The sequence below is a fragment of the Eleutherodactylus coqui genome, chromosome 9 (genome assembly GCF_035609145.1).
Source record: "Eleutherodactylus coqui strain aEleCoq1 chromosome 9, aEleCoq1.hap1, whole genome shotgun sequence".
Taxonomy (NCBI): Eukaryota; Metazoa; Chordata; class Amphibia; order Anura; family Eleutherodactylidae; genus Eleutherodactylus; species Eleutherodactylus coqui.
In genome coordinates this window covers 151,972,725-151,994,584 of record NC_089845.1, presented here as the reverse complement: position 1 = coordinate 151,994,584, position 21,860 = coordinate 151,972,725, and the positions used below count along the sequence as shown (strand labels likewise).

General features: G+C 47.0%; 1 protein-coding gene across 1 annotated transcript in view; it reads left to right on the top strand.

Moving 5' to 3' along the window:
* The window catches only part of SHARPIN (SHANK associated RH domain interactor), a 54,480-nt gene extending 42,303 nt beyond the window's left edge, over positions 1-12,177 (top strand). The window contains exons 11-14 of the mRNA XM_066578664.1: positions 974-1,153; positions 1,480-1,578; positions 7,438-7,581; positions 9,659-12,177. Of these exons, the coding sequence (XP_066434761.1) occupies positions 974-1,153; positions 1,480-1,578; positions 7,438-7,581; positions 9,659-9,739 (504 nt within the window). The 3' untranslated portion in view covers positions 9,740-12,177. The remainder of the gene's footprint in view (positions 1-973; positions 1,154-1,479; positions 1,579-7,437; positions 7,582-9,658) is intronic.
* Positions 12,178-21,860: the final 9,683 nt, after the last annotated feature.

Below are 21,860 nucleotides of genomic sequence, written 5' to 3'. Positions count from 1 at the left end.
TCTCGCTCTCTGCCTTCCCCTCCTTCTCGCTCTCTGCCTTCCCCTCCTTCTCGCTCTCTGCCTTCCCCTCCTTCTCGCTCTCTGCCTTCCCCTCCTTCTCGCTCTCTGCCTTCCCCTCCTTCTCGCTCTCTGCCTTCCCCTCCTTCTCGCTCTCTGCCTTCCCCTCCTTCTCGCTCTCTGCCTTCCCCTCCTTCTCGCTCTCTGCCTTCCCCTCCTTCTCGCTCTCTGCCTTCCCCTCCTTCTCGCTCTCTGCCTTCCCCTCCTTCTCGCTCTCTGCCTTCCCCTCCTTCTCGCTCTCTGCCTTCCCCTCCTTTTCGCTCTCTGCCTTCCCCTCCTTTTCGCTCTCTGCCTTCTCCTCCTTTTCGCTCTCTGCCTTCTCCTCCTTTTCGCTCTCTGCCTTCTCCCCCTTTTCGCTCTCTGCCTTCCCCTCCTTCTCGCTCTCTGCCTTCCCCTCCTTCTCGCTCTCTGCCTTCCCCTCCTTCTCGCTCTCTGCCTTCCCCTCCTTCTCGCTCTCTGCTTTCCCCTCCTTCTCGCTCTCTGCCTTCCCCTCCTTCTCGCTCTCTGCCTTCCCCTCCTTTTCGCTCTCTGCCTTCCCCTCCTTTTCGCTCTCTGCCTTCTCCTCCTTTTCGCTCTCTGCCTTCTCCTCCTTTTCGCTCTCTGCCTTCTCCTCCTTTTCGCTCTCTGCCTTCTCCCCCTTTTCGCTCTCTGCCTTCTCCTCCTTCTCGCTCTCTGCCTTCTCCTTCTTTTCCTGCCCTTCCTGCTCTCTGCCTCCTTCTCCTCTTGCCTTTTCTGCTGTCTGCCTTTTCCTTCTTCTCCTCCTGCCTTTCCCGTCCTCTGCCACCTTTGTTCTTGCTGTTTCTTTCTCCTCCTCTGTTTTTACTCCCTTTTCTTTTCCCCATCGCCATTTGCCGGGCTGTTCAGGAAGAAGTATTCATGTTTGCCCCCATCACACACTGTTGCTCTCTACTTGCAGCTGGTATCAGCAGATGAATATACCCGTTTCCTGGAGCGCGGCCTGGTGGTGGCAGAGAGCAGAAGCCAGAATAGTTACCATTGTCGGACTGCGGATTGTAAAGGATGGTGCATCTATGAAGACTCCGTTAATGAGTTTATTTGTCCTATTTGTACAGCCCAGAACTGCCTAATCTGCAAGGTACGGTGCTCAGGGATGAAGGCGGGTGGCTTGGAAGTGGAGTGCTGGGTATCAATAAGGAATAGTAATAAACAGGGCAGACCGGGAAGGGGTGGGGGGTTCTCTGTATATTGGGGTGTCCAGCATTGCACTGAGCCCCAGCATGTGGCAGGGGTGGGCTCTGGGATGTGCTTGGCTACAGCAGCGTTGGGTTTTGCCCTGTGCTGGCACCATGATGTACCCTCTGTACACCATGCTGTACCCATGCTGGTTGGGGACCCAGGCTGGGCGCACCCGTTACATTTATGCGAACCATCACCTGTCCAAACTTGTCCGCTGCCCCCCAGGCCATACATGATGGGATGAACTGCAAAGAATACCAGGATGATCTACGCATCCGCGGTCAAAACGACGCAGCTGCCAAACAGACCAGCGACATGCTGAAGGTGAGGATCATGTGCAATATCAGGGGCTCTTGGTCCGCAGCAACTCTTCATGCTTTATTACACAGGACATAGGGTCCTTTTTAGATGAGTGCGATTCTCGTTTTAATGAGGGAACAGGCTGGTAACGTAACCGCTAAGGACAGGCTTACATGAGCGTAATTTTATAGCGTATTACAAGCGCATAATACACAGTTAATGGAGTCAATGAAAGTACATGGATTTTCACTGATCCATTTACACTAGCGTATGTACATTGCGTATATTATGTGCGTAAAGAAGCAAATACAGGGACTGAGCGAGCGCTGCTTAAACGGAAGATAAGCGAATGATCCAATAGTGATTTTCATGCCGGCGGAAACTGAACGACGAACAAGAAGCAAACGATTATGGTTCAGTCGTTGGTTCGCATTTAGACTGGTTATCGTTCACTTTCGCTCTCTTGAACGATAATCGTAATGTCTAAATGCAGCAAAAGTGGGAAACCGTGAGGCGATATGGCCGGGCGGATAACTGAATTGATTTAATTAATTTTCCATTTTAATGCCACGTGATTTGGATTTTCTTTTGAATCATGACATTATCCCCACCCCAATGGGAGCTCTGCTAATATCGGACTGAGGGAAGTGGCAGCGGGACATCAAATGCAAGCTGTGGTGCAGGCTGGGTGAGCGGGGTGGTGTGTAATACACTCATGATCCAGGGAGTGGCGCTAAGACTCGGCCAATCAGTGTTGTGCTTTTATATGGCTCATCAGTGCAGAGCTGCAGAAGCAACGCAGGGAACGATGGGAGGCTACTGATGAGACTACTACAGGAGGGATGCTTAAGAATGTTATGGGGGCTGCAAAGGAGGAGAATACTACAGGGGGGGGGCTGCTGACAAGAACAGTATGGGGCAGCGGGAATACTATCGGGTGGATGTGGAGGAGTATACTATGAGGGTCTGCGTAGGAGGAGAACACTACAGGAGGGGGTGGCGGAGGAGAATACTACAGGGGGCTGCAGATAAGCACATACAAAAACGTGCAGGATTTCCAAATAACAAGGCTGAGCATATTCACCATTGTATATCGGTGCCCCCCCCATGGTATAGTGCTACTCCAATACTCTAGTATTAACCCCAAAAAAACACACTCAGTATAAAGCCAAACATTACTGAAAACATGCATGTAACACATACAACACAAGACGACTATGTTAAAATCATGGCTCCACTGGGTCAAAAATTAAAGTGCATAGCACTATGGGGGGGGGGGGGGGCAGTGTAGACTATGCAGAAGACACTTTGAGGAAGCTATGAGGACTATGCAGAAGACACTATGAGGGGGCTGTGAGGAGTATGGAGAGGACACTATTGGGGGGCTATGATTATGGAGAGGACACTATTGGGGAGGCTATGATGACTATTGAAAGGACACTATTGAGGGGGCTATGATGACTATGCAGAGGACACTATGGGGGAGGGATAAGTTGTGTTGACTATGGAGAGGATATTATGGGAGGGCTATGATGACTATTCAGAGGACACTATGAGGGGGGCTATGATGACTATGTAGAGCACACTATGGGGGAGGGGGGAGTTGTGTTGACTATGGAGAGGACACCATGGGGGGGGGGGCTATGATGACTGGAGAGGACAATATGGGGGTTATGATGACTAGGGAAAGGACACTGGGGCTGCTATGAGGACAATGTAGAGAACACAGTGAGGAACCTATGTTGACTATGGAAAGAACACTCTGGGGGGCTATGATGACTATGGAGAGGACAGGATGGGGGGTTATGATGACTATTTGGGGGAGCTATGTTGACTATAGAGAGGACACTATGATGGAGCTATTATGACTAGAGAGAACAGTATGAGGGGCTATGAGGACTATGGACACTGAGTGGGGCTATGAAGATGACACTATGGGGTGGCTATGATGAATATGGAGAGCACACTATGGGGGGGCTATGATCAGAGGCATAACTATAGAGGATGCAGGGGATGCGGTTGCACCCGGGCCCAGGAACCTTGGGGGGCTCATAAGGCCTCTCTTCTCCATATAGGAAGCCCAGTACTATGAATAAAGCATTATAGTTGGGGGCCCTGGTACAGGTTTTGCATTGGGGCCCAGGAGCTTCAATTTACGCCTCTGGCTATGATGACTATAGAGAGGACACTAAGGGGGGCTATGATGACTAGAGAGAACACTATGGGGGGCAATGAAGACTGTGGGGATGTTGACAGCACATGAATAACTGATTACTGAGGGGGTACAATCTCATGTGTTAAAGTTTCTACCTTCTTTCTTTACATACAATAAGTAATGTGTTTGCACAGCAATTCCTTAAAGGGAACTTATCAGCAGTTTCAGGGCCACTAAAACTCCAGCCTCCTGTCATACAACTAGGGTTTAGCTTTCTAAAGATGCCCCCGTGACAAGCAGCCGTACCGCGTTATCTACTGTAGAAGAGGGAGTTATGATTTACCGTTGAGGAGTCCATGATTCTTCTCCACAAGCATCGGACATGTAATACGCCTCACTGTGCATGCAATCCTCCTATGCAAACATACACATTGTGGTGTTCTTCGGGCTGGTTTAGCAAATTAAGAAAATCAAGATTAAAAATGAATCGAGAAAACTGTGGAAATAAACAGAGATTTGCATTTTCGGCCAAATCAGCTACCAAGCCTATGTGGAGGTGTGCGCCAGTGTGTGCAGAGGTGTCTGCTGGAGTGTATCTGTGGGTGCAGGTATATGCTGATGTGTTCAGGTGTTGCTGTGTGTAGAGGGGTCTGCAGGTGTGCGCAGGTATCTGCCAGAGTTTGCAGGTATCTTGTGTGTCCACATGTGGATGTGTGTGCAGAAGCGTCTGCTGGTGTGGATTAGGACACATTTACACAGGCGATTTCCCCGCACAAGTTCTGTGCGTTGTGAGATGCACTGGAAAAGAACCCATTGTGCAGTTACATGTGCAATTTTTCCCTTGCAACGCTGCGAGAAGAAGAGAGAAAAATTGCAACATGTCCTATTTTTGGGCAATTGTGTGGAAGAATCGCGTATTATTCTCTATGGGTGCTGAAAAAATTTGCATTACACTTGTATTTACATGTGAATTTTAATGACCTCCACCACGCCAAACAAGTCTACTTCACCTCTCTTGTCTCCTCACTATCGCACAACCCTAAACAGCTCTTTGATACTTTTCACTCCCTTCTCAGCCCTATACTGCAGCCCCCTGTGACGGATCTCAGTGTTGAAGAGCTGGCTGCTTACCTCAAAAAGTAAATTGATGACATCCGACAAGAAATAACCTCCCAATCCCAGACTAGCCCCGACCCTAGTCTTGTCAGTACTGCATCTAGCTCCTGCTCACTGCCTGTACTCAGTCCAACGACAGAGGAAGAAGTCTCCAGATTGCTTTCCCCTGCTCGCTCCACCACCTGCGCTAGTGACCCTCTCCTCTCACACTTCCTTTGGTCCCTCTCCCCGGTGGTTATCTCCCACCTCACCGCTATATTCAACCTCTCTCTGACTTCTGGCATCTTCCCATCCTCATTTAAACATGCCATCATATCCCCACTGCCAAAGAAACCGATTTTTGACTCGACTAATGCTGCCAACTACCGACCCATCTCCAAGCTCCCTTTCATCTCCAAACTACTAGAACGCCTGGTTTATTTCTGCCTTATAAGCTATCTTATAGAAAACTCTCTTCTCGACCCCCTACAGTTCGGCTTCCGCCCTCTAAACTGGACAGAAACAGCCCTTACAAAAGTGTCAAATGACCTCCTGACGGCCAAATTCAGGGGCGACTACTCCCTACTGATCCTCCTCGACCTCTGTGCAGCATTTGACACTGTTGACCACAAACTCCTCCTCAGTATGCTTCGCTCCATCGGCCTAAAGGACACTGCTCTCTCCTGGTTCTCCTCCTACCTATCTGACCGCTCTTTCAGTATCTCCTTTTCTGGCCATAACTCCCAGAGAGCGCTCCTGATGCCTTGGGGTTATATTCGACTCCAATCTCTCCTTCACCCCCTACATCCAATTAGTGTATAACAGACCTGTAGGGTGAGCGCTAGACGTGTAATGTGCGTATCCGTAGAGTGAGAGTATAGCAGTAGAAGTGTATCAGCAGCAAAAACAATGTATTACCCGATTTAGGGTCAGACCTTCATGCAGTCGCCAGCGGGAAGATTCAAACCAACGCCTCCAATAGTAGATTCAGCCATATGAAGAAAGACTGGCAGCATATCAAGATGCAGTAAAACAGAGGTTTTTTATTCTCCCATCACAAGAAAACAGCGACGTTTCAGCTAAAAAAGCCTTCCTAGCCGAAACGTCGCTGTTTTCTTGTGATGGGAAAATAAAAAACCTCTGTTTTACTGCATCTTGATATGCTGCCAGTCTTTCTTCATACGTACAGTGAGAGTATGAGAGGTCTGTAGGGGGCAACAGTGAGTACTAGACATGTAATGTGTATTTCCATACACTAAGCGTATGAGGAGCCTGTAGGGGAACAGTCAGCTTTGGACATGTGATGTGTATGTCTGTACAGTGCCTGTAGTGCATGATAGTGAGTGCTAGACATGTAATGTGCATCACCGTAGAGTGAGTGTATGAGATGCCTATAGGACAGTGATTCCCAACTGGGGTGTCGGGGCTCCCAGGCTGCAAATCACTGACAGCGCACCATCCCGGTACCTTGAACACCTAAGCGCCACTTATGTGATCAGCATGGCGCCACTGCGGGATGCACTGACAGCAGTGTGTGCACCCAGATTCCACCTCCCCTGACCTCTCCTCCTTGGTTCCTCTGATACTCAGAAGTGCGCAGGCGTAGAGGAAAAGGCAGGACGCATCCCGCAGCAGCGTTGTGCTGATCACTGGATCGGTGCTTAAAACTTCAAGAAACGGGATGGTGTGCTGTCAGGGCGGCCCCTGCTCTGCTGGTAGTTTTGCTAAGAAGTCCTGCGGGTTAAATCAAAAGAAAAAAATATTTGGCCAGAAATCTGAAAAAAAAACAACAGGGTACCATCATTTCTTGGGAAGGGGGTCAGGCCAGGGACACAGAGGGACCACCGTTGGGGTACATTCACACATAGCATATATTGGTAAGGACCTGCACCAAAACCGCCTTCGGGTATGTTTACACATAGTGGAAATGCTACAAAAGATACTGCTGCCTCTCACCTCCGAAATCTTTGTGATCTCAACGCCTCCCTCACCGGGAACCTGGCGGCCTCTGATGAGCGCAGCAACACCGGTCAGGTGATGCAGAAGTGGCCAGTGGTACAGCGCTCCCTAGAGGTCACTGGGTGCCCGGAATATCAGAGGTAAAATCATATGTTGTGATAAGCCCCTGCATAGCCACGTTCCCCGACAACACCCTTTCTGGTAGGGGTGTCCCACAGTAAAAAGTTTTTCCCAGGAGTGCCCTAAGGCTGAAAAGCTTGGGAAACAATGCTGTAGGGAGCGACACTGGGCGCTGGATGTGTATTGGGAATGTCTGCATAGGGAGTGTACGAGGTGCCTTTAGGGGGCGACAGTGAGCACTGGGTATTGTAATGTGAGTGACCACACAGTAAATGTATTGTGAGTGAGTTTATGAGGTGCCTGTAGGGAGCGACGGTGAGTACTGAAAGTGTATTGTGAGTCTGTATAGTGAGTGTATTAGGTGCCTGTAGGGGGAGACAGCAACGTTGGACTTGTATGGTGAATCTCTGGACAGCGTGTATGAGGCGCCTTTGGAGGGTGAACATGAGCGCTGGATGTGTAATGTGCAATCTTGTACACTGAGTGTATGAGGTGCCTCTAGGGGGCGACAGTAAGCGCTGGACCTGTAATTTGAGTCTCCTCTGTCTTCTCAGACCCTGGTGCAGACGGGGGAGGCCATGTATTGTCCGGCATGTGAGATTATCGTCCAGAAGAAGGACGGCTGCGATTGGATCCGCTGTACCATGTGTCAGACTGAGATATGCTGGGTCACTAAGGGCCCTCGCTGGGGGCCACAGGTAAGTTGGAGTCTGATGCAGACTGTTGGGTTTGTAGCGGTGGGCTTAGAGGCTCAGTGTTCCTCATATACTACCGTGTTTCCCCGATAGTAAGACCTAGCCTGGTTTTCAGAAATGACATCACTGAATGGCTGTGATTGGTTCATCGAGTGCCGACTCTGATTGGCTGAATCAGCGGCGCTCATAATCCAATCACAGCACTCGCTTGCTGGCGGCGGGGTATTCAAAGCACCGTTAGTTACCAGGAAGAGAACACTGTCAGCGTAAAGGACATGGCAGCCTGCCGCAGACCAGCACGAGGCACCGGGATGCCGCCGGCTAGGTAAGTATAAGACACCCCTGAAAATAAGACACTGTTCCTCTTTGGGGGGGGGGGGGGGGAATTTAATATAAGACAGTGTCTTATTTTCAGGGAAACGTGGTAGATCCAAACAGCCGCTGGAGACAACTCCTCTAGGGAAAGTATTACAGCTGTCAGTTGCTCCTTAGCAACAAGCTAATTTCCTGCCATTTTTTTTAATGCTTAACCCCTTCAGGACCAGAGATTTTTCTTTTTCTTTTTTCATCCTCATCTTTCAAAAGTCATCACTTTTTAGTTTTTCCGTTTACATGGCCTTAAGAGGGTTTGTATTTTGCGAGACGAGTTGTATTTTTTACTGTTACCATATAATGTTTGGAAAAACGTAAAAATTTTTTTAAGTGGGAACAGAGAAAAAAATGCAATTGCGCCATTTTTTTGGCGTGTTTAGTTTTTAGAGTGTTCACAATGCAGTAAAAAAGGCATGAACTTTGTTCTTTGGGTCAGTACGATTACAATGATATAACATTTTTATAGTTTTTCAATGTTTTTCTAAAAAGTAAAGTAAATAACATTTTTCTGTTAACGTAAATTGCGTTCTGTCGCCATATTCTGAGACTCATACCTTTTTACATTTTCTTTGTCATTCTGGCTGTGTGATGGCTAATTTTTTGCGGGGTGAGCTGTAGTTTTTACTACTAACATTTCGGGAAGCATACATCTTTTTTGATCACTCAAGTTTTTGAGAGCATCTTTTTTTTTTTTTTTTTTTTTAAGTCTTCTGCCAGCCCTTCCTGGATTGGAGGATCAAAATCCCCGCCTCCAGAAAGGCCTAGCTGTGATTGGTTCACGAGCCCCCTGGCTCAGCCAATCATTGCCGATACTCCATGAACCATTGAATGGCTGTGATTGATTGGTTCATTGAGCACTGGCTCTGATTGGCTGAGCCACGGAGCTCGTGAACCAATCACAGCCACTCCTTCCTGAAGGGATTTTAATCCTCCAATCCAGGAAGGGCTGGCAGAAGACTTCAAGCAAGTGTCAGGAAGCTTCAGAGGAGACCTGTGCCGGAAATGACAGCACCTCTTAGGTTATGTATTATCATTTCTCATGCAGCTAGGGCTTATTTTAGGGCTTTTACAGCAGGATTTTATACTGTCAAAGTTGCACCGCACCGCATGAAAACCGTGTTTTCATGTGATGAGATGCAACAGATAGGTAGGCTCCATAGGGAAACATGGGCTACAAAGCCTCACAAGTCGTGTGCATATAGCGGGACCCACGAGGTTTTTGACTCGCAATGTCTCATGCTACAAAAGATTGCTAATGTGAAGTAACCCATAGGAAAGCATGGGCTTCACAAACACGCGAGTAGTAGCATTGTCGCAACACGAGAAAATGACGCGACTTGGTCGCCCTTGTTAAAGAGGCCTTTTACTAAGAGACCTCACCATTTCCAAGCGTTTTGCTTGCTGTCAGTGAATAGAACTTTTATTCTTTGTATTACAGTATAATCCTCTGCTGTGTGGAAGGACTAGGCCTGGATTGGTTTTGAGGTTCTGTAAGAACCTCCCCATTCACTGACAGCAGACACAGATTTTAAAAATTGCAATGACATTGAAACACAGTGTAAATACTGACAACGCAGCAGTCTGAAGCAGGGGTCGACTCCTAGTCTGGGGTCATTGCGTCACGTGAGGCATGTGACATGAGCCGCCATCTTGCTGTAGGCGAATATCTGGTCGCTGATGACATTGACTCATCTTTTCTTCTGCGCAGGGTCCCGGGGACACATCTGGGGGATGTCAGTGCAACATGAACGGAAGGAAATGCGATCCCAGGTGTCAGAATTGTCACTGATCATTAGGAAGGCGAAGAGACGCTGCTCATCTATCATATGCAAGCATCTGCCGCATCGCCTGCACAGTGCCTCATGCCTCAGTGACATATATATAGTGCTAATGATCGTATCTCTCATGCTGGATTGAAGCCAGAACGGACAAGCAGAGAGTCAAGCAATTACCAATGAGACACAGTTCACAGAAATATGCAATGACTCCTCCTCGCCACAGGAGGCAGCACTCACATGTCCTGAATTTCAAAGACCCCTATATAAGCCATAAAGCGGTGACAGAGCCGCCTCCATTACGTCGCTCATATTTCATGAGTTACATTGTTTATTGTACAGAACGTAAGATTTTTCTTTAGCCTTTTTTCACATTTAAAGGGGAACTCCACTAACCCACAAATGAATGGGCTGAGCTACTCACTTGATTTCGTTCTCTGTATTTCCTTCAGGCGTGAATTTTTTCCCCCCTGAATAGTAGATTCAGGCGACTCTGTTTAACTCTTCGTGTGACACTACAGTCATTCTGGACCCGGAACTCGAATTTGGTCTATAAAATATAGAATCCACATCACTTATCACCCCTCCCCCTCAGAAATGTGAAGCCAATTGAAAGATGGAGTCCACTGCTCGCCTCTCCTTCCTCTGGTATTTGAGTGATAGCATGTTCCTGCCACATCGCACCCACGATGGGATAACACACAAAGCCACGTACTGAATAAATGTGGTGTGTTACTACAGTTTGTTGCTTATGTTTTTATAAGCTACAACCACCAGGGGGAAGCACTGACATATGGGCTGCAACCTGAGAGCTAACAGGAAGGCAGCAGAATTGTGACTGCTGCACTAAATGTAACTGGAGCATAAAAGATAAATGGTTTACAAAAAAAATGAGCTGATATTCAGAAGCGACGCGCCTTAATGTTCTAAATGTAGAACCCCTCAGTATTGCACGTATTACAGCCAAATATGACAGACATTGTAAATATAATGGATATGCTTTATTTTGGTCTGCTCTCTCTGATTTTCGGGACCTCTGCTCTCAGCGGTATCTCTTCAAATTTCCTGGACTTTCTCGCTCTACAATTTGCCTTCACCTTAATTCCTGGACTTCCTCCCTCAGCAATGTCTCATCTCCTCTGATTTCCTGTACTTCCCTTCTCTGCAGCATCTCTTCTTTTCTGATTTCCTAGACCTCCACTCTCTGTGGCATTTCATCTCCTCTGATTTCCTGTACTTCCCCTCTCGGCAGCATATCTTCCTCCTATGATTTCCGGGACCTCCCCTCTGAGTCATTTCATCTCTCTTGATTTTCCAGAGTTCTCAGCAGCATCTCTACATCCTCTGATTTCTTATAACTCCCCTCTCAGTGTATCATGTCCTCTGATTTTCTAGACCTTCCCTTTCAGTGGCACCTCTTCATTGTCATCTGATTTTCTGGACTTCTCCTTTCAACATCATCTCATCTTCTGACCTTCCCCTTAGTAGCATCTCCTCTCCTCTGCTTCCCTAGACCTCTCCTTTCCGCAGTGTCTCTTCCTCTTTAGATTCCCTACATCTGCCCTCTCAGGGGCACTTTTCCTCCTCTTTTTTTCCAGGACCTCCTCTCTTAGCAGTGTCTCATCTTCTCAGATTTCCTGGACTCCCCCTCCCATCGGCATCTGTTCCTCCTCTGATTTCCAGGACCTCCTCTCTTAGCAGTGTCTCATCTTCTCAGATTTCCTGGACTTCTCCTCCCATCGGCATGTTCCTCCTCTGATTTCCTGGACTTTCACTCTGCGGCATTTCATCTCTCCTGATTTTCCAGACTTCCCTTCTCAACAGTGTCTCAAATCCTCTGATTTCCAGGACTTGCCCTGCCAGCAGTATCTCCTCCTCCTCTGATTTCCTGGCCTTCCCCTTTTTGCAGCATTTCATCTCTCCTGATTTTCTGGACTTTTCAGTGCTATGTCTTTATCTTCTGATTTCTTAATCATGGTGTCTCATGTCTTCTGATTTCCTGGACCTCACCTTTTAATGGCACCTCTTCACCGTCCCGATTTCGTGGACTTCCTCTCTTGATGTTTCTTCCTCCTCTGATTTCTTGGACTGCTTTTTTCAGCAGCATCTCATCTGCTGAACTTCCCATTTCAGTAACGTCTCATCTCCTCTGCTTTCCTGGACCTTTCCTCTCAGCAGCATCTCTTCCTCGCCGGATATTCTGGACTTGCCCTTGGCGACTTCTGTTCCTCAGATTTATTAGACCTCCCCTCCTGGCAGCAACTCTTCACCCCCTCTGATTTCCTGGTCTTTCCTTTCGGCATCTCTGTTAATTTCTTCTTCTCTTTAATGGGAAAATAAATATATTTTTCACAGTATAAATGTAATTTATCTTCGGCTTCATTTACATTAAAGTGATTGCTGCGGACCTGGCATTGTCTCCACCTTCCTTTAATAAAGAGTCATCCACGCAGTCGTACTTGTGGTCATCTGATATCGGCTACTGTCCGGCCTGTACCCACCTTTCCGAGCGGCACATAGATCTGTGCTATGTAAGCACATCCTGACTGCTTCCTCCCTCTGTCGGTTCTGACTGGAATTCTCTTCACAAGCCAGAATGAGCAGCACTCTAGTCTCCTCCCAAACAGGGAAGTGCTGTAGAGCAGGGGATTATGGGAAGACACACGGACTATAAATGTTATAGCCAGTGACCGTACTGTATTTGTAGTACCTACTGGTGGAAATTAGTATATACTCATTCCTTGGGCTTCACTCACTACCATAAGGATTCCTATTTAGGAGGACTGATGCTTCTGTGTGATAATATACAGGGGGGTCTCAAAAGTGTGAAAACACCCATATAGAATGAAAACAGTTTGGCCGACGGTGATCCAATTTTCCATACAAGCTGCAGGGGAAGAGGTAACTTGTTGGTCCATGTCACCAAGATGACAGCCATTTTGAATGCCAACATCTTGGATTCAACTCTATTTTTTCCATTGAGAAGGTGGGTGTGTGATATATCAAACTGGCACAGAATGTCACAGAAAAAATTTTTCAGTAAGAGTCCACAATGTAGCATTCATCATCTTCCTTTGAGAATGTGGAGTCAGCAAGACCACCGTACAGCAAATTTCGTCTATGCGTAAATGGCATCTGTACAAATTGCAGAAGCTGCGACACCTAATGAAAGACGACCCAGACCGTCTGAGAGAATTTACAGCAACTTCAGATAACGCCATCGTTTACATTGCCCGTAATGAAGAAAAATCACTGTGTTAACATGAGAACGAATAAAGTTATGGTAAAATGAAGCCCATTGTTGTATTTCTGGTTACATTCTCTGCCAGTTTGATATGTCACACACTGACCTTCTCATTGGAAAAACAAAGCGTTGAATCCAAGATGGTGGCATTCAAAATGGCCGTCATATTGGTGACATGGCCTAACAGGTTTCCGTCTTCCCCCACAGCTTGTATGCAAAATCGGATCACCATCTCCCAACCAGTTTTTCATTCTATATGGGTGTCTCCAAATTTTTGAGGTATCTAGGCTCTATATAGATCCAAAATAAAGCAGTAAAACCAACCCAACACCTTTCCTCCACTGGGATCTGCTCTAGTATGTGGTTACATGACTGAAGCCTTAATGCCGACTCTTGAAGGAACAGCTGGGATTTTGTGTCAAGGCCTCTGACACACTAGAGTATTTAGGTCTGTGTTAATTATCGGATGGTACGCAGACCCATTTTAGCCTATTGGGCTTTGCATGCTGTGCTTTTTTCACAAGGACTGATGGTCCGCGAGAAAAAAAACTCATTGCATGTCCTATTCTTCTCTGTATCATGAATGAGAATTAGCATAAGCAGATGCATGTCAATGTGTGGCCGTCCGTGTATCGGAAGCACCCAGACAGGTCTCCGATGTGAGTTGCACCCGAACCTGTTGGGTGCAAGAGGAAAGTGTGCATCCAGCCTAACTCGTAGACATTCTGCAGTTTGTCACCTCGTGGCATTCACAGACATTGAGTCTTTGTAACAGCAAATTTTCGTGGTTAGCCATGGAATAATTAATGATCGTGATAATACCAGGGTCACATACTTAAAGGGAGTTTGAAAATGCTTAGTTGCTGTCAGTATTAGAGCTCCTTCACACGAGCGTATGTGTTTTTGCGGTTACCCACACGTGCCGTTAAATCACACGAACGAAGAAATGAGGGGATCAAGTCCCGAGCTTAATTAGTGTTTTCTCACCCACTCACATGGCTAAGTGCAACGTATTAGCAAAAAAATACGTCGCAGCCTGGAAATCCCTCGCTCGGCATAAATCCTCGGAATGGCTTCAAATGCCTAAATAGAGGCATCTGTAAGCTTTCCCCTGTGTAGGATGCAGCTAAACTGCCTCCCCCTCCCTATTTTCCAGCTCCCAAAGGAGTCTATGGGAGCGGCTGGTCGAAAGATAGAACCAGATTTTTTCTGGCCAGGCCTAAAAGCGCCTGCCGGAATAGGCAGCATAGGTGCCATTCTTCTTTGCGATTCGAGGTTAGAGTGAAAACATCGCTAATCAGAATGAAACCCTCGAAAATCATTGGTTTCATTATCATGCGTTTTCACTCACTCTTGCATCACAGGGAAGTCGTATTGCCAGTGGATGAGAGCACTAAAGGCCGGAACACCCTTCATATCCTCAGTTCCTGTTTCCTGTCCATGGGGTAGTTTGTTTTCTTTAGGATTTCCAAGAGAACAAGCTTCCGAATAGCTTACAGGTGCCTCAGGGCCTTCCTCCCCATCTAAAAGCCCTACTGAATGAAGGCTCCTGATTCAGCCTAGGTGACCCCATGGAACCGCTGAAAGGTCTGGTCTCCCTTCTCCCTTTTGGCGAATACGGGGCCCCCTTACCTACAGGAACATGTGGGTTCCTTAATGCTGTAGGCTCGCGTGTCTCAAGGGATTGCTGAAGGAGATGGGCTGCTCCATGCTGCTCGGGTGGGATCCTGTTCATCCTGTTCCTGCTGGGCTCCACTTCCTTTCTGCTCTGTGGCTCTGATGTAGTGATTCAGGAGGTGTGAAGTAATTTTTTCCTGGAGGCATTATTGGTATCTGGCAGGCGTGTTTTTCAGAAGGAACCCAGCCTGCACATTGGCGTGTTAACCCTTTTCAATCCACTGTCTGACGTCTTCCTACATTTTGATTGAAGCTTGTACAGCTCCAATGTCAGAAGACGTCCCACAGGGTATTCTTACCGTCTATTGCCAGCCACTCTGCTGTCGAAGCCTCTCTGGCGCACACACACTGCCGTTAGCTAGCAGCTGGCACCATTGTATAACAACACAAAAAGAAAGAGCCCTTTAGGAAACCCTGAATCCAAAATTAGATTAGAAAGAGTTCAAACACAGTTTCAGTCCTATTCCTGCACCATGCAGAGCAATGGGGCTGGTCGGCGCTCTGAACACGTGGATGCCGTCCAGGAAACCAGTTTTGTAATCCAATGGGATGAGAGAATATTCCACTAAAGATTTTTATTAGCTAAATTCCCTGTGCTTATTGAATTTTTTTGTTTTTTGTTATAGGGGCTCTAGGGATATTCTGAAGAAGGCTTTGAGCAAAACAAGGAACAAGGAATGTGCTTTATGTGAAAAAAACTCTCTTCCGCTTTTACTAAAGCCTTGTGTCAGCCTTATTTGGATAAAGTAATAGCTGATGAATCTCCATCTTTAATTCAAACTAATCAGGAGATTGTAAGAACTTCCATAGCTCTATGGAAGTTTTTAAAAGATCTCTTCCTAGTACCTCAGGGGTTAAATCTCCTCACCTTAAAACTCCTCATATAAATGTTTCTGATTCCAATAGATCAGATTTAACCCTTTCCAATCTACTGTCTGACGTCTTAAGACATTATGATTTAAGGCTGTACAGCTCTGATGTTGGAAGACATCCGTTGGGGTTCTCTTACTATATATTGCCAGCCACTGTGCTGTCGGAGCCTATCCAATGTGTCACCTCATGCAGTACTGGCTTTAGCCAGCAGATAGCACTGTTGTATAACGGCAGAAAAAGAGTAAGCCCCCTAGGAAAACCAGGATACAAATTGGATTGGAAAGGGTTAATTGAGAATGGAGAAGCCTCTTAGTCTTATGATTCCTCTTCTGAGGATGAACTAGCTGGTAAACCCCTCTTTGAGGGTGCATTCACACGAACGTATATCGGCTCGGTTTTCACACCGAGCCGATATACGTTGTCCTCATGTGCAGGGGGGGGGGGGGGAGGCTGGAAGAGCCCAGGAGCAGGAACTGAGCTCCCGCCCCCTCTCTGCCTCCTCTCCACCCCTCTGCACTATTTGCAATGGGGAGAGGCGGGATGGGGGCGGGGCTAATTCACGGCACTTAGCCCCGCCCCGGCTCCTCTCATTGCAAATAGTGCAAAGGGGCGGAAAGGGGGTGGGGAGGAGGCAGAGAGGGGGCGGGAAAACCGAGCCGATATATGTTCGTGTGAATTCACCCTCAGTCTGAGGATACAGATCTCCTACTTAAAGCAGTTAGTTTGTGATCAAATGTTTGATAGCCTTAGGCCAAAACAATTTCAGGGAGCTTGGACTGCGTGAAAAACTTCCGTGCTTTATTAAAACTTGTGCTTAATACATCATGGCTCACAGAGTAGGCATTTCAACCTTAATACAGGTCTTGATCACCTCTTCCCCATAATGCAATGCGTGTCTTTAAAGCTTGTAACCAATCTAACTACACGTGATGTTTAACCCCTTATACATTGGACTAATGTCACCTGATGCTAGTCAAAAGGCTCCCTACTTTGACTGCATCTGACATATATACATATATGTCCCATCAAACTACATGAAAAGTATTAGAAAGTCTTTCATATTAGAAAGAATGATATCTTAAGTTACAGTTGGATCAGCTAGAGCCACAGATCATCAATAGAACTCCTAGGGAGCAGATCCTGAAATGTTTTCCTACTATGACCGAGGTGATTGTGACTTTATTTCAGATATGTCTGCTGATGCATGGAGATTTAGTGTCAGAGTAGCGGCTTTATCTAATTCCACTAGAAGAGCATGTCACGTCAAGAGTCTGACTTGACCAATAGAAACTAACAACGATGCCAGGTTCCAGGTCAGAAATAGAGAAGATGCCCGCAGCACAATCAGTATATCCCCTGCTTGAGGGAGGCAAAATCTGCACAGCCACTTCTGGAAAATAAACTCTACTTTTCCAATAAGTCTTCAAATCCAATATAAATTGCAGCAGGACAGCTTCATTCAGTGCATAAAACAGGTCTTTTTATTTCATCCTTTTAAAATGGTACAGGCAACGTTTCGACCATTCAAATGGTCTTTATCAAGCATGTACTATCACTAGAGATGAGCGAACGTACTCGGTAAAGCACTACTCGTCCGAGTAATGTGCTTTATCCGAGTACCTCGCCGCTCGTCCTGAAAGATTCGGGGAGCGCCGTGGAGCAGGGAGCTGCAGGGGAGAGCGGGGAGGAACGGAGGGGAGATCTCTCTCTCCTTCTCTCCCGCCCCCGCTCTCCCCTGCTCCCCGCCGCAACTCACCTGTCAGCAGCGGCGCTCCCCGAATCTTTCAGGACGAGCGGGGAGGTACTCGGATAAAGCACATTACTCGGGCGAGTAGTGCTTTACCGAGTACGTTCGCTCATCTCTAACTATCACCAAACTATCCCCCTTAACCCTTTCCAGTCCAATGTCGGGCCTGCCCCGACATCATCATTTTCCTCCACAGCTCCGATGTCGGGGCAGGCCCGACACTGCAGTGCAGGAGTGGATCTTCACCCGATCGTCAGGCACATCGGGTGCAGATGCACTCCTTTACTGGTCGTCATCGAGGACCCCCGAGGAGAAGGCAGAAAGGGTTTTTAACCCTTTCTGCCCACTTCTTTATACATTACATAGCGCTCAATTAGCGCTATGCAATGCATAGATTCCGGCCGGCGATCATGTGACCGCCGGTGTTACCTGACCCCCGGCGGTCACATGAACGCCGAGCCGGGAGCCTGCACCGTGCAAGGACCTGCTTACCTGACCGGCGTCTTGTGCATTCTCCTTCTGTCTCCCGACCCGGCGATCATGTGACCGCCAGGTGTCACCTGACCCCAGCGGTCACATGATCGCCGAGCCGGGAGGCAGAAGGAGAATGCGGAAGACGCCGGTCAGGTAAGCAGGTCCCTCCCTGCACCCTCCTGAACTCTGTCAGTTCAGGAGGGTGCAGGGAAAATGTATTTTTTCTCACCCATTCTCCCAGCTCCAATTTATTTGGAGCTGCGGAGAATGGGTGAGAAAAAATAAATGGATTGGAAAGGGTTAAATAGTAAAACATAAGTGCTCATAGCCAATCGTTAGCTCCAATATCACTCTTCCCCTCCTTAATTATACAGACAGCTGTATCCAATATCTGTCTAACCATACCATAATACCTGGGGTAATGCACCTCCTCCGGTTCCCTGCTCCTTGTGTCACCATCAATGACACGAGGAGCAGGGAACCTTATGGTGACATTGATGACACGAGGAGCAGGGAACCTTATGGTGACATTGATGGTGACACAAGGAGCAGGGAACCGGAGGAGGTGCATTACCCCAGGTATTATGGTATGGTTAGACAGATATTGGATACAGCTGTCTGTATAATTAAGGAGGGGAAGAGTGATATTGGAGCTAACGATTGGCTATGAGCACTTATTTTTTACTATTTAAGGGGGATAGTTTGAATGGTCGAAACGTTGCCTGTACCATTTTAAAAGGATGAAATAAAAAGACCTGTTTTATGCACTGAAGCTGTCCTGCTGCCATTCATATTGGATTTGAAGGTTCCAGGTCAGAGGTATTCCTGGATGGATTTCCCTCCATTTTCAGGCCTGGGAAAAGATTTCATCAAGTTCTTGGAAAAAAAAAAGTAGTAAAAAAAAAAAAGGATTTAGTCTGGACTTCCTCTCTTTCGTCACGGATCTAAGGTCAGATTCTCCAAGACAGTCTGCCCTCTTAGGAGAAGTTTTTATCACATAGACAAGAATATTTTAGTTTCAGTTCCAGAGATAGAGAAAGGGAGAGGCTTTTATTTCACTCTTTTTCTAGTAAAAAAAAACAACAAAAAACTGTTCCTTTCATCTAATTGTAAAGTTAACTTTAAACTTTGAAATCTCTGTCAAAGGGATGTAGACAACGATGGGATAATACTATTACATTTTCTATCTCCTAAAATAGCATTTTTAGTAGCAATTACTTCGGCTGGGAGAGATCTTGGTGATACCCGCAGTTTCTCCATATATGAATATTCTTAAAGGGGTTGTCTCGTGAAATCAAGTGGGGTTCAGCACTTCTGTATGGCCATATTAATGCACTTTGTAATGTACATCGTGCATTAAATATGAGCCATACAGAAGTTATTCACTTACCTGCTCCGTTGCTAGCGTCCCCGTCGCCATGGATCCGTCTAAATTCGCTGTCTTCTGGCGTTTTTAGACGCGCTTGCGCAGTCCGGTCTTCTCCCTGGTGAATGGGGCCGCTCGTGCCGGAGAGCTGGTCCTCGTAGCTCCGCCCCGTCACGTGTGCCGATTCCAGCCAATCAGGAGGCTGGAATCGGCAATGGACCGCACAGAGCCCACGGTGCACCATGGGAGAAGACCCGCGGTGCATCGTGGGTGAAGATCCCGGCGGCCATCTTGGTAAAGGAAGAAAGAAGTCGCCGCAGCGCGGGGATTCGGGTAAGTAATAAACTTTTTTTTTTTTTTAACCCATCCCTTGGGTTTGTCTCGTGCCGAACGGGGGGCCTATTGAATAAAAAAAACAAAACGTTTCGGCGTGAGACAACCCCTTTAATGATAAGAGTGATAATTAAACCCGATCTGCTTTTCTTCCCAAAGTGGCTTCTGATTTTCCCCGATCTCGGAGGATTGTCCTACCCTCCACCTGCCAAGATTCTGTGGATGCCAACTTCATGTACTTGATGTTAGAAGATGGTTAATCGGATACCTAGAAGTTACTAAGTCTTTTAGGAAATCATCTCAGTTGTTTGTATAGTTTCAGGGGAATAACAAGGGGCAGAAAGTGTCCAGTAAAACTTTGGCTAGATGGATCGTGTTCACAATTAGGTCAGTTTATTTATTAAAGGGGTTGTCTTGCGGCAAACATCAAAATTTTACCTTACCCCATTCCCCGTCACCCCCCTGGCATAAAATAGCAATTTAAAGCAGTTTTTAAGCCGCTTGCTACTCACCGATGAGCTGAAATGTGAAGTTTTAAAAATCTTTTGCCTAAGATGGCCGCCGGTCCTTTCCCAGGGATGCACTGCGGTTTTCTCCCATGGTGCACCATGGGCTCTGTGCGTTCCATTGCCAATTCCAGCCTCCTGATTGACTGGAATCGGCACACGTGACGGGGCGGAGCTACGATGACGACGCGGTGACCAGCTCTCCGGCACGAGCGGCCCCATTCACCAGGCAGAAGACCGCACAGCGCAAGCGCGTCTAAAAAAGCAAGAAGCCAGCGAAATTAGACGGCACCATGGAGACGGGGACGCCAGCAACGGAGCAGGTAAGTGTATAACTTCTGTATGGCTCATATTTAATGCACGATGTATATTACAAAGTGCATTAATATGGCCATACAGAAGTGCTGAACCCCACTTGCTGCCACGAGACAACCCCTTTAAGAGGGATTGATGTCCCTTTAGGATGTGGGAGCTCACTATCAGGGCAGTTTCTGCTTCTGTGTCTATTGATCCGATCTGTGGAGCTGCTACTTGGAACTCTCCAAATACCTTTTTTAAGCATTACAGGCTGGATCTCCAATCTGAGGATCAGTTAAAAAAAATGTAAGAAAATAAAGAATATATATATTTATAATGTGACAAATAAAACTATAGGTAAGAGTAGGATTACACTCCCATGGATTTTTGGGTCTTGCTACGAACTGAGGATATGAAGGGTGTTTTGGCCTTTAAAGCGATCTAAGAGGTTCCAGTTTCACATGGTCACGTATATACCGCCAGGTGTAAAAATGCAGGGTATATGTGCTTGTGTGAAAGAGCCCTTAAAGCAGAGCGTTTTAGGGTCTAGGAGTAATGACGTTTCAGAGATATCTCTGCTGCCAGCACAGTGTAGGAATGTGCTTTATCAGCCGCTTCCTGATCTCCCATTGTAATAATTGTGAAAGTCTTATCTTGTTCCATGAGAGAGGAATATCCCTCTTAAGATCCATTTTAATGCCTCCCATTGGATGGAAGTGGAACTGGAATCTGACTGGTGATCTGTTGCAAACTTAAATTAGTTTTTTTTTTTTTTAATCAGCCATACGGGCTGCGTTTTTAACTTAATTGTCTTTAAGACGTCACTTCAAGTGTCTTAATCTTTGGCCTCTACATCCAAATGACCCATATACCGGGGTATAATCGAATCATAGGAAATTATCTAGAGAGCATCTTGAAGTAGCATCTTAAAGGTTGTGGGAATGAATAGGTGATCTAATCTGCTATAAAGAAGTTGTGCGTTAGAGCGTGGAAACTACAGCCCTTGGTATTAAAGGGGTTGTCCCGCGCCGAAACGGTTTTTTTTTTTTCAACCCCCCCCCCCCCCCCGTTCGGCGCGAGACAACCCCGATGCAGGGGTTAAAAAAGAACACCGGACAGCGCTTACCTTAATCCCCGCGCTCCGGTGACTTCTTACTTACCCGGTGAAGATGGCCGCCGGGATCTTCTACCTCCGTGGACCGCAGCTCTTCTGTGCGGTCCATTGCCGATTCCAGCCTCCTGATTGGCTGGAATCGGCACGTGACGGGGCGGAGCTACACCGAGCCCCATTGAGAAGAGAAGAAGACCCGGACTGCGCAAGCGCGGCTAATTTGGCCATTAGACGGCGAAAATTAGTCGGCTCCATGGGAACGAGGACGCTAGCAACGGAGCAGGTAAATGAAAAACTTCTTATAACTTCTGTATGGCTCATAATTAATGCACAATGTACATTACAAAGTGCATTAATATGGCCATACAGAAGTCTATAGACCCACTTGCTGCCGCGGGACAACCCCTTTAAGGTGTAATACCCACCAGAGATCTACCAGCCTTAGATGTACCAGGGCTTTCTTCAGTCTACGAACCAACGATCTGCTGGTGTCCATGTCGGGGTCAA